At 38.1% G+C, this 13,268-nt stretch overlaps 1 protein-coding gene across 2 annotated transcripts in view; it reads right to left on the bottom strand.

Moving 5' to 3' along the window:
- Window positions 1-8,465: 8,465 nt before the first annotated feature.
- LOC127455058 (filamin-A-interacting protein 1-like) overlaps window positions 8,466-13,268 on the bottom strand; it is a 42,119-nt gene continuing 37,316 nt past the window's right edge. Inside the window, exon 7 of one of the 2 annotated variants that reach the window (XM_051722619.1) lies at window positions 8,466-8,976. In XM_051722619.1, the coding sequence (XP_051578579.1) occupies window positions 8,767-8,976 (210 nt within the window). In that variant the 3' untranslated portion in view covers window positions 8,466-8,766. The remainder of the gene's footprint in view (window positions 8,977-13,268) is intronic. The other variant, XM_051722620.1, reaches the window with a different exon arrangement.

The raw sequence follows: 13,268 nt of genomic DNA, 5'->3' as shown, positions 1-13,268 counted from the left end.
GATTTTTTTGATAAGTTTTGTTAGCTCTTCATGACCTATGACAGCAAAGGATTGAAGTTGCTCGTGAGGAAAATTATGAGACATTGTTTTCTGAGGTGCTGTGATAGTTGATTGCATAATTTCAATTTTATTTCTGATGATTTCTATTTTATCAGTAAAAAAAATTCATGAATTCATTACTATTGCGCTGCGATGGAATATCTGGTTCAGTCAAGGCTTTATTCCTAAAGAATTTAGCCACAGTACTGAATAAACACCTAGGATTATTGTGGTTATTTTCAATGAGTTTGCTAAAATATGCTGACCTGGCAGCTTTTAGTGCCTGTCTGTAGCTGCAGGCACTATCCTTCCATGCACCGCGAAATACCTCCAATTTTGTATTCTTCCACTTGCGCTCCATCGAATTGAAGGGGGCAAGTACGTCTCGTGGAGAGTACGTCACGCGAATGTGGGCGGAGAGACTGGTTAATGGCATCTGCCCGTTTAACACATTTTTCCACAGGTACGATTACTTAGGGACAAAGTGGGCTCTATTGCCAAGTTATCTGCTCACCAAATGTGTGTGCGGGTATGTTTGTGAGGGGTTGTGTGTGTGTGCGGTTAGTACGAGAGGGAGAGAGAACAGAGTGACGGCACCAAAGCCAGTTTTAGCGATCACACTATCAAGAGTGCTAGAGAAGACTGTATTTATATTTTCTGTTATTACATCAAGTTCTTCTAGACTTTTTGGCTTACTGAGTATGTGAGACAATTCTGGAAGATTATTAGTGAAGCTATCTTTAGTGGTCGAAAGAATAGTTCTACCTGAACGATAGCATGGTGTAGCTTGAGTGTCATTAGCTGATCGCAGCAAACAAGAGACGAGGTAATGATCTGAGATGTCATCGCTCTGCGGTAGAATTTCTATAATATCAACATCAACTCCATATTACAGAATTAAATCTAGCATATGATTATGGCGATGAGTTGGTCTGACTGCAAGAGAGTTGAGAATATCGATAAATGCTAATCCCAATGTGTCATTTTCATTATCTATGTGAATGTTGAAGTCACCTACAATTAAAGCTCTATCTACAGGAACTACTAGATCTGATAGAAAAATTCTGAAGGAAATCAGAATATGGCCCGGGTGATCTATATACTGTAGCAAGGGCAAAAGACAACATAGATTTTTTGTTTATATCTGACGGTGTCACATTAAGAATTATTAGTTCAAAAGACTTAAACTGATATCCTGTCCTCTGAGTAACACTAAAAACTTCACTGTAAATTGTAGCAACACCTCCTCCTCGACCCTTCAGATGAGGCTTATGTTTATAACAATAACCTGCGGGAGCAGATTCATTTAAACTAATATATTCATCCGGTTTAAGCCAGGGTTCAGTCAAACAGAGCGCATCCAAACCATGATCTGTCAATAATGTTTAGTAGCCCTACCTTTATATGATGTTTATCTTAATTTATTTTTATTTACAAATTTTTTTTTTTTTTAAGTTTGACCTTAATAAAGAAAATTCTTAATGATTTAGTGAGGGGTTTGTGTTTGGTAGTTTGGGGAACAGATATGGCCCTCTATATGATATCTAGGTGATACAGTCTCTATGTGTTGTAGTTTATGTGACCTGTGTGATGTCTCAAGGCAGCTAGCACTACCAGTTTGTCTGCTTCCTGACCTGAGCCCCAGTTAGTCATATACTATCTCTACTAAGACTGAGCCAAATTACTAGAGAGGAGAAAATGGCTTGAAATATTAACAGTCTGTTTTCTCAAAAACAAAAACAATGATTATATCTCAGCAACGGTTTGGGATAGAAACATAAATTTTACTTTATTGCATAAAACTCACAATGTGATTCTGGGTTAATGCGACTCAAAATCAATCAATCAATCTATCTATTTATCTGTCTATCCATCCATCCATCCATCCATCCATCTATCATCTAAATACAGTACATACTGTTTGTGTCAGGAGACAAAGAGACCCAAGAGCAGAAGAACAGTTCAAAGATTTATTTACAATACATTATAACTTCAACTGGGCTGGTGAAATGTGGAGAACCCACCACTGGCTGCAGTATAAAGGTGATGGGAGTTTGTGTGTGTTCGTAGGCGAGTGTATGCGTCATAGAAGTCAGGAGAAGATCCGTGAGGAATCCTCCGTTGAAGAACAAGTGCACAGCAAACTAGAAGGTAACCACACTCCTGACACGCGGACACAAACAAGACCGAAAGAAGAGTACACGGCGGTAACTCACAACCGGACCCGTGCGCTCACACAAAGAATGCACAAGAAACACAAGACAGGCAGGGAATGATGATGTCATGGTCCCATCAGACAAAAACCCAACCTGACAGAATGACAGGGCCGTGACATTACCGGCGGTAACTCACAACTGGACATGTGCGCTAACGCAAAGACAGGACACAAAACACAAAACATGGGATGATGTCACAGTCCTGCCAGACAAAAACCCAACCTGACAGAGTGACAGGACTGTGACAGTTGTTTATACACATACATATACAGTATATATACTGTACACTGATGATCCAAAACATTATGACCACCTGCCTAATATACTTTTGGTCCTCCATGTGCCACCAAAACAGCACCGACCTGCTGAGGCATGGACTCAACAAGACCCCTGATGGTGTCCTGTGGTATCTGGCACCAAGACATTAGCAGCAGATCCTTCAAGTCCTGTAAGTTGCGAGGTGGAGCTGCTGTGGATCGGACTTGTTGGTCCAGCACATCCCACAGATGCTCAATCGGATTGAGATCTTGAGAATTTGGAGGCCAAGGCAACACCTTGAACTCTTCATCATGTTCCTCAAACCATTCCCAAACAATGTGTGCAGTGTGACAGGGTGCATTATCCTGCTGAAAAAGGCCACTGCCATCAGGGAATACCATTGCCATGAAGGGGTGTGCGTGGTCTGTAACGATGTTTAGGTAGGTGGCACGTGTCAAATTGACATCCACATGAATGGCCGGACACAGGGTCCCAGCAGAACATTTCCCAGAGCATCACACTCCGTCCACTGGCTTGTCGTCTTCCCACAGTGCATCCTGGTGCCATCACTTCCCCAGGTACACTGTGCACACATACATGGCCATCCACGTGATGTAAAAGAAAATGGGATGCATCAGACCAGGCAACCTTCTTCCACTGCTCCAAGGTCAAGTTCTGATGCTTGTGTGCCCATTGTAGGTGCTTTTGACGGTGGACACAGGTCATCATGGGCACTCTGACCGGTCTGTGGCTGGGTGCGATGCACTGTGTGTTGTGACACATTCCTCCCATAACCATTATTTAAAATTTTTGGTGACTTGTGCCACAGTAGACCTTCTGTCGGTTCAGACCAGGTGGGATAGCCTTCGTTGCTCTCACGCATCAATGAGCCTTGGGTGTACAACACCCTGTCGCTGGTTTGTCCCTCCTTTGACCACTGTCAGTAGGTATTCACCACTGCTGACCAGGAGCACCCCACAAGCCTTGCCATTTCAGAGATGCTCTGACCCAGTTGTCTGGCCATAACAATCTGGCCCTTCTCAAAGTTGCTCAGGTCTTTACTCCTGCACATTTCTCCCACAACACGTTGACCATGAGAACTGATTGTTCGTTTACCATCTAATCTAACCAGACCTTGACATGTTGCCTTGTTTGTCAAGTAATTTTTATTTGTATAGCGCTTTTCACAACACACATCATTTTAAAGCAGCTTTACAGAAAATTATGCTTTAACAGAAAAGGCTGTAATATAGTAATGTATTCGAGTCATAATAGTGCAGTTTAATATAAAAAAACATGATAGTAATTTGCGCCTTAAAATAAATAACAGAAAATAATTATATTTATATTTAGACTCCCAGTGAGCAAGCTTAAGGCGACTGTGGCAAGGAACACAAAACTCCATAAGATGCTGGATTATGGAGAAAAATAACCTTGGGAGAAACCAGGCTCACTGTGGGGGCCAGTTCCCCTTTGGCTAAACAGCATGAATATAATCCCAATATTAGTTATTTATGTGTAGTACAAGTCAAGATTTAAAATTAGTAAACAAAGTACTGTAAGTGTTAGGGGCCAATGTTTAAACAAAAAGCTTTTGTATTAACTGTAAGATTAATGACTATTGTCTTAGAATTTATTTTCTTATTTAACAGCAGAAGTGCAAGCAGATGATGAAGACTGCAATTATTTTATTATCTATGTATTCCATTTTAGGGTACATTTACATGACAACAATGTACTAAAAATGGAAAAGTTTTTCCTTTGCACTTTTTAAAAGTTTCGCGTACAGACGACAACATTGTCAAAATGATCCCCGTTCACGCGGATCCGCGAAAACGACTAAAAACGCTGTATTATGCATGCCAGGCCAGCAGTTGGCAATGTCACTTTGTAAAGAAACACTACGCGCCTGCGCACATAAGCAGTCTTCCACAGAGTGGTGAATACAAGCAATGAAGTTGGCGATCGCTGGTCGTAGTAGTGATGCAATAAATCTACACTTTGCTTGAGAAGTGTCAATAAACTCAATCTTGAGCAGCACAAACACAGTCCTGTAGTCCGCCAGTGTAGTTCTGAATGTCTCGCGCATTGTATTGAAGTACTTGCACGCATGCCTATAGACTGAACAGGTAATACGCGTGAGCATGACATCATCGCTTTCACAAATTCGTGTTTTTGTATGTTTACACGGAGACGATAACGGCATCGTTTTCAAAAACTTGCACTTTGAAACCCGTTTTCAAAAGTTTGCGTTTTCAGGCCCCAAAACGCCGTTGTTGTGTAAACGAACAGCCAAAACGTATAAAAAAATTTCCATTTTTAGTTAAAAACGTTGTTGTGTAAACGGCCCCTTAAGAGTGTAGTCCATCCTTTGATCAAGGTGATGCAGGCAGTGGTCAGTAAGGTGCACTGCAGTTCGACTGTAAACTTGTGGCAGATTAATTTCTTGTGGAGTCCACCTTAAGTCTAAGATTCAGGCAGTGTCCAGTGACATATCCCATGTCTGACGGTTGGTGACATCAGGCAGTACCAGACCTGGATCTGGCAGGCTCTGGTAATCTCAGGATATGTATCCCAAGGTTAAGACAGGGAAACAAATAGAATAATACTAGTGTAGATGCCATTCACTTTAAAACATGATTATAGAATATGAGAAATGTTTCCGGTTCTGGCAGACCTTATTAATGCAGCATAACTATGAGTTCATAGATAAATTAGGTGTATGCCTGTCTGAAAAGAGGAGTCTTTAGTCTAGACCAGTGGTTCCCAACCCTGTTTCTGGAGGCATCCCTGAACACTACACATTTTGGATATTTTCCTAATCAAACACACTTGATTCAACTCATCAGCTCGTTAGTGGAGACTCCAAGACCTGAACTGGGTGTGTCAGAAAAGGGAGATATATAAAATGTGCTGTGTTGGGGGGCCTCCAGGAAAAGGGTAGGGATCCACTGGTCTAGACTTAAACTGAGAGAGTGTGTCTGAGTCCCGAACCATTTTCGGAAGACTATTCCATAGTTTAGGAGCCAAATAGTTAAAGGATCTACCTCCGATTTTGATCTTCTAGGTATTATTAACGGGCCAGAATTTTGCGATCTTGGTGAACATGATGGACTATAGCTTGATAGAAGGTCACATAAGTACTGTGGAACTAGACCATTCAAAGCTTTTTAAGTAAGGAGATGATCAACGTTATTAGCTTCACCTGTGAGTGGTCATAATGTTTTGGCTCATTGGTGTATGTTTCTCATAAGAAAGTCATCCATGTTTGGAATGACCTGTTTGGTATAAGGGGTTAACAAATTATGACAGAATTTTTATTTGTGGATGAACTGTTCCTTTAAATAATCTTTCACTGCTAGTGAAAGGAATTTTTACTCAACTGTTGACATGAAGGGTTTTCACCCAGGGTCCAAAACATTTGGCCACACCTGCCAATGGCGGGTGAATTGAGAACATTTAAATAAAAATAGTATTTAAATATTTTAAAATGTAAAAGCCATGATGTTAATCAGTATATGAATTAAAAAATCCCCTACTGTTCTCTTCTGTTTCTGTTTTTTGTAAAACATTTATATAATTGATATAATTTTTATACAGCATTTTAATAATTGTATATATAATGATTGTGTATTATAAATCATTCATTCTCTTTCATGTAATGTTATTTTCTGTTCGTGCTTGTGTGTGCAGTGTTTTAAAGCAGAACTTGTGTTTAAATGTGCACATCAAAAGCTGATGAGCTGCTTTAAGAAATTAATGTTTCTTTTCTTATTGAAAGTGTTTCGTTTACATTTTTTGTATGTTGAACAAAAACAAGTCTAGTAAGTAAAACTTTTTAATTTTAGTATCTTGGAAAATTTTTTAATATAATATTCAAATGTCTTTCATTACAGGTCATGCTTGGCATCAGTAATCAGGTTAAAAAAGCACATAAGAACATACAAAATGTATCAGTGAGACTCTTATCAATGCATCTAAATTCACAACGGAATTTTACACAGAAATGCTCGCCTAATATGTAAATCCTAGGGATCTAATGCTTAAAATTATACACTATTACAATACTAATCTAAAAGACATCCATTGCATATCCATTGTAAATTAACTTTTATATGCAGTTTTTATATATATGCAGCTTTTTATTTTTGAGCCGATCAACAGAGCCATAAATTATATGTGACTAATCACTCTGGACCTGCAGGAAAATTAAGTGATGCCATCAGCCAATCAATGTGGTCAGAACAAGTATGCGCACAGTCCAAAGCCCTTCAGTAGTAGTGACAGTCCTGTAATGTCAATAGCAACAGACAGGGAGAAATAGAAGCCCACTTCATATTTTAAGGAGAGCTTTTTAAAAATTGACACTGGTTTGTTGCTCGCAAAAAACAAAACAAAAATAGTTAGAATACACAACTACTTTTAAATAGCTGTCAATGGAGAAGCAGGCTTTTTGCCAGCATAATCGTGTAGTTACACCATCTAAAAGCTAACTTCCCATGAAACCCTTCAAACCCTTAACTCTTGGTTGCCACTAACTGACATTTTCCTACTGAAGGGCAGGATTACCTGTGTCTTCGGCCTATTGATGAGTTGAACACATTTACTTGCAATTGTTATAATCAAAAGGTAATCAATGTGTTTTTAAACCATGTGCATTTATCCAGGTTATGTTATAATCATGAATGTTGTAGGTCATTTGTGTATTTGTCCTCTGAGGTGTGACTGGAGGTCTGATTTCTATAAGAAATGCAGTAACAGTGCTTACTCATTTAGCCCAGCTACCAGAGAACAGTTAACACGTGAGTTGTAATTATTCATTGATCATTGATCAAAGTAAGTAAGAGTTTTATTGTGTTTTAGGTCAAGAATGAACCTTCTGTACCCTTTTACCTAGAAATATTCAGGCCCTTAAAGTGTGTACATGCAAGCTGTGATTTATCTCAATGTTTTGTTCAAGAAGAAAAAGAAAACATTCAGCCTTGGTCTCGATGACATTCAGCATTTTAGAAGTTACAGTCTGTCATTTCTCTTAGGATGCAGTCTTTTCTTTCAATTTTTATCTTTCTATCTCTCCTTCTCTAAATCGATTACAGGAATTGTGGGAGTGATGGGAGCCAGGTGATTAGGTGAGATGGTCAGTCACCCTCTGGCCCCAGATCTAAAAGAATAAGAGTCCTGTCAGATTTATGATTACCTTTGACCCTTATCTGCTGACCAACTGAGACTTTGTGGTTCCAGCTAATCAACCTTATGTTTTTAAATAACATCTTTTGCATAGATCAAGAGTTTACCATGTTTGGATAGTTTCTGTAAATATCTGTATGGTTAACCTATCAGAAGCCTGTAAAGATGACGTCAACTCTAACTGGCCATTTGCATTTGCCTATAATTTTTAGCCATTTTTACTGTAAGTTAGTTTCGAGGTTAAATCCTCAGCTCATTTTCTATTTGTCTTCTGCCTTTGGAAATGTGGAGAACTTTGTCTTCATTAAACTCTCTCTCAACTGATTGAAACTCAACTTGACTCCTGGTCCTCATTGTTCATACTGGTCTCTCTCTAATGCAGGGGTGTCCAAACTTTTTCTACTGGGGACCAAATGCAGAAAGAAATAAGGTGTCGTGGACCGCATCATCGTAATAATGAAAAAAAAAAGGCTTAATGCAATTAGATTGCCACTTTTGCATCATCTTTATATTGTATGCTAAATATTATCCATAGATGTGTTAATAAAGGATATTTCTCTCACCAAAAAAGCATGTAATAGAACAGTGATGCATGGTCAGAAATTAAAGAAATTACAAAAATGCCCCGAAAAGTGTCAAAAATATCCTAAAGTTCAAAATGTGTGGCCAAAAAATGTCTGTGTTCTGATTTTTTTATTTATTTATTTTATTTTATTTTTTTATACCATCTGATATAGTTCTTAGAACTTTAAGAGTAGTATAACACATTATCACATAAAATATGTTTTAAATAAAATAATGACACAGTAAATTCTTTTATGTTTAGAAAAAAAAAGCCCTCAAACATAAAGAGGCCATAAATGCCCACTGGATTTAATTTTCAGTGGCATTTTAAAGCAAAATTAATGGAGAGTAATGTGTGTGATAGCGACATTAATTAACATTAATTTAAAAAAATCCTCTGCACCACCACATTATATAACATTTGCAGAAACTGGCAATCAAACATAATTTATTTTCTAAAAGTAGACTTTAATGTAAACTTGGTGTTATTTGCTCGGTCCTTTTATCCCTTCCCTCCACCCTGAAAAGCTCCATTGCAAAGAGTTGACTTTTTCAGCTCAATGTGCATGGCCTGGGTCTCTGCATTTGTTTCCATTTTAACACCTGTGGTGATGCCCAGAGCTCCCAGCACTGCTTTTCCAGTTTTCATCCCTCGAGACATGGGAATACGAGTGAACCCTGATTTCACCGATGGGACATCCAGTACAGGCTGCTGTTGGGTAACGGTGAGAAAAGAAACAAAGTTAAGAATATGAATGTAGCATTACCACAAACATAAGGAGGTGTGTTGAATCATGTTTCTTCATAGACTTTGAAGATTTTTATTTATATATAATGCAGATAATATGTGCTCCATTCTTAACATTGCCACAAGGGGTCAGTTTTCTCTTTCAGGTCAACCACTGTCATGGCAGAGCAAAAGTTTGAAGAGAACCTTGCTGAGCAAGTAGCTCTATTTATAGATCTTGTTTATAGCTAGCTACATGAATAATAACACATCCAGTTTTATGACACAGACATTTAAAGGTAAGTCTATCACCTCTTTGAGTACTAAGTTTTGTAACCACCACAGCAGCGCAAGGCACATGTTTTTATGCATCATGTTGAACACCCCTTTTCTGAAGATTCTATTAAAGGTATAGTTCACCCAAAAATGAAAATTCTCTCATCATTTACCCACTCTCATGCCATCCCAGATGTATATGACTTTCTTTCTTCAGCAGAACACATTTGAGGAAAAATAGAAAAAATATCTTAGCTCAGTAAGTCCATAAAATGCAAGTGGATGGTGATCCGACATATTAAAGCAGGGACTAAAAACGGATCAAGGAACTAAAAAGAAAACTGAAATCAAATGAAATTTTTAACAGAATGTAACTGAAAACTGGAACAAAGTGATTTTCAATTGTGAAAATGTTATTTTTAAATGCTGGAAACCGGTTTGGTTTTAACCGGTTAATTTGTTCAGATAATTTTTTCATGAAACGAAAGGCCAAAGGGTTTATCACAGTATATTTTTGGAACTACACCACTTCATGTTGCCCAAAAAAAAATGAACCATGTGCTTTGAACCTGAAGGAAACTGCTGCATCACACATTTCTTTGCATAATTGTACATTGTGGATGTCGTTTTCTGTGAATGAATTTTTTTTTTTTGGTTTTTTTTGTGATTAACATTTTTATTGATTTTTCAAAGCAAACAAAACAAACAAAACATATATACAATAAATCAACATTAACTCCCACTACTACCCCTCCCCAATCAAGAAACCCACCCGACCCCAAACGAACATCCCAGTGGTCTTACCTATGCACACACATATACAGAGAATAAAATAATAATAATACTGAATAAATAAAAAAATATATAATAATTATATATTTATATATATATATATATATATATATATATATATATATATATATATATATATATATATATATACAGGTGCATCTCAATAAATTAGAATGTCATGGAAAAGTTCATTTATTTCAGTAATTCAACTCAAATTGTGAAACTCGTGTATTAAATAATTTCAATGCACACAGACTGAAGTAGTTTAAGTCTTTGGTTCTTTTAATTGTGATGATTTTGGCTCACATTTAACAAAAACCCACCAATTCGCTACTCCCAAAAATAGTACAGAGCAGGTGGCGCAACTGTAAATACCTAAAAAACTGAGATCTGGGAATCCCAAAATGTTGAACCAAATTACCAAAGGATCTCAACACTCCACTCTCATATAGGTCACCAAGTGTATTAACCCCCCTTGCAGTCCACTCTGACCAGCAGAAGGGTGACTTATCAATACATAATTTTGGGTTCAGCCATATGCTCGAGGCAGCATTCAGGTAATGTCTGAATTCAACACTCTGGACACTTTTGTCCATACTGAATGCAAATGCGAAATAACGGGGTGCAACTTAGCTTCTCCGGTTAGTTTGATAGAAAGGCTTTGTAATGGCGAAATAGGGGCAAGGACTTCTTGTTCAATACGAAACCAGGGAGGGGCTCTCTCAGGTGGAAGCGACCAATGAGCCAAATGCCTGAGACCGAACGCATAATGATAAAACAAAATCTTGGGTAGGCCTAGCCCACCTTTGTCAATCTTTGCCTATGCAGTTTACTGAAATATAATCTGGGACGCTTAACATTCCAAATGAAGGACTTCGCTATGCTATCAAATTGCTTGAAATAAGAGAGGGGACATCTATAGGGAGTGACTGTAGCAGGTAGTTGAATTTTGGAATACAATTCATTTTAATAACATTAACCTTCCCAATCATCGATAAATGTAATGAAGCCCACCTGTCCACATCGCTCGAAAATCCTTTTATTATAGAGTCAAAATTAACTCTAACTAAATCAGACAAATTTGCTGGGAATAAAATACCCAAATACTTGATGCCCTGTTTGGGCCACTGGGAGGTGCCCGGCTGGAAGGCTGCTACTGGATAGTATGCTGTCAGAGCCAAAGCTTCAGATTTAGCCCAGTTGACTTTGTATCCTGAGAATTTGGAAAAGGAATGAATAATTCTGTGGAGGCAAGGCATAGATCTAGTAGGGTCAGAGACAAATAATAAAATATCATCTGTGTAAAGCAGAAGCTTATGTGCCATACCTCCTGCAATCACCCCTGGAAAATCATCTTCCTTTCTTATCATGGCTGCTAATGGTTCCAGGGCAAGACAGAACAATAATGGGGAAAGAGGGCAACCCTGCTGAGTGCCCCTATCCAGAGTAAAATAATCTGAAATTAATCAATTTGTTTGTACCGCTGCTACAGGGTGTCTATAAAGTAACTGTATCCAGCCAATAAACGTACTCCCGAACCCATATATTTCCAAAATCTTAAAAAGATAATCCCATTCTACCATATCAAATGCCTTTTTGGCGTCAAGTGAGATGGCAGTGACCGGAGACTGATCATTCGCTACTGACCACATGATATCAATGAAACGCCTAATGTTATCAGAAGAGCTATGACCCCAAATAAACCCCACTTGATCTATATGTATAAGAGATGTCATAACTTTACTTTATCGGATAGCCAAAATTTTTGCCAGAATTTTTACATCTAGCTGGATCAGGAAATTGAACGGTAACTTTTACACTTGCTTGGATATTTGTCTTTTTTAAGGATCAGACTGATCCGGGCTTGTGTCATGGTTGGAGGAAGCTTTCCATTCTTTAATGATTCTGTATATCCTTCTAACAAAAGTGGAGCCAATTCTGTAGCATAAGATCTAAAAAATTCAGAAGCAAAACCATCTGGCCTGTAGGTAAGGCCTTAATTACCTTGTCAAGCTCCTCCAAGGTTATCTTAGAATCCAGAGAATTTTCCAGAGAAGTCGTCAATTTAGGGAGTTCTAATGGTTCCACAAATTTTCTAATATCTTCATCAGTAGACGAAGACGTGGAACTATAAAGATCAAGATAGAATTCTTTAAAGACATTATTAAAATCAATGGCTGAGGTAAAAATTTCACCACCAGCAGATTTCACTGAGGGAATGGTAGAAAAAGACTCTCTCTGCCTCCCTGCTTTGTCCCCTGACTCAAAGTATGACTGTCTTGCCCTGAATAGCCAAAACTCCACTTTCTGCGATAAAATAGTATTATATCTGTATTTCAATCCGGTCAATTTTCTGAGGCCATCAGACGACATTCTGCGCTTCAGCTCTGCCTCTGCACTTTTAATATTCCCTTCCAACTCCACGAGAACTCATACTTTGGATTTTTTGGTGAATGAGGCATACTGTATGAACCGACCCCTATGAACTGCCTTAAGTGCCTCCCAAGCCACGCCCACAGAGGATACTGATGACCAGTTGGTCTCCATATAAACATTGATTTCAGTGTTTAACATTTGTTGGAAATCAGGATTTTGCAAAAGGGATACATTAAAGCGCCAACTACATGATTTATTTTTCTCCGTATGTGGCAACACCTCTAAACTCACCAGGGCATGATCTGAGACTAAAATGTTTCCAACTGAGCAATCAACAACAGATGAAATGAGGGATTTAGATATTTAAAAAAAAAAATCTATTCTAGAATAAATCTTATGGACTGATGAAAAAAAATATTGTCCCTCCCAGATGGGTTCAAAAGTCTCCAAATATCTGTAAGGCCAAGATTTTTACACATCCTGTGAAGCATCAGTGTTGCTCTTGGGATCTTGCATACTTTTGCTTCACTATGATCAAGGACTGAGTCCATCAAAAGATTAAAGTCTCCTCCCAATATATATCATGAGGGGTGCCAGTGGCTTGCAACATCCCTTCAAGATCTATAAAAAATCCCTGATCATCATCATTAGGTGTGTAAATATTAGCCAAAATCAACCTTTGCCCCTGAATTTCTCCTAAAACAATAATGACTCTTCCTAATTTATCTTTAGTTTGTTTGAGAAATTTGAATTGTAGATGTTTATTTATCACTATAATGACTCTCCTGCTCTTACTTGAGCCAGCAATAAAGAAAACATGTCCACCCCATATC

The sequence above is a fragment of the Myxocyprinus asiaticus genome, chromosome 17 (genome assembly GCF_019703515.2).
Source record: "Myxocyprinus asiaticus isolate MX2 ecotype Aquarium Trade chromosome 17, UBuf_Myxa_2, whole genome shotgun sequence".
Taxonomy (NCBI): Eukaryota; Metazoa; Chordata; class Actinopteri; order Cypriniformes; family Catostomidae; genus Myxocyprinus; species Myxocyprinus asiaticus.
Note: the sequence above shows the minus strand (reverse complement) of the source record. Positions and strands in the feature narration are given on the sequence as shown.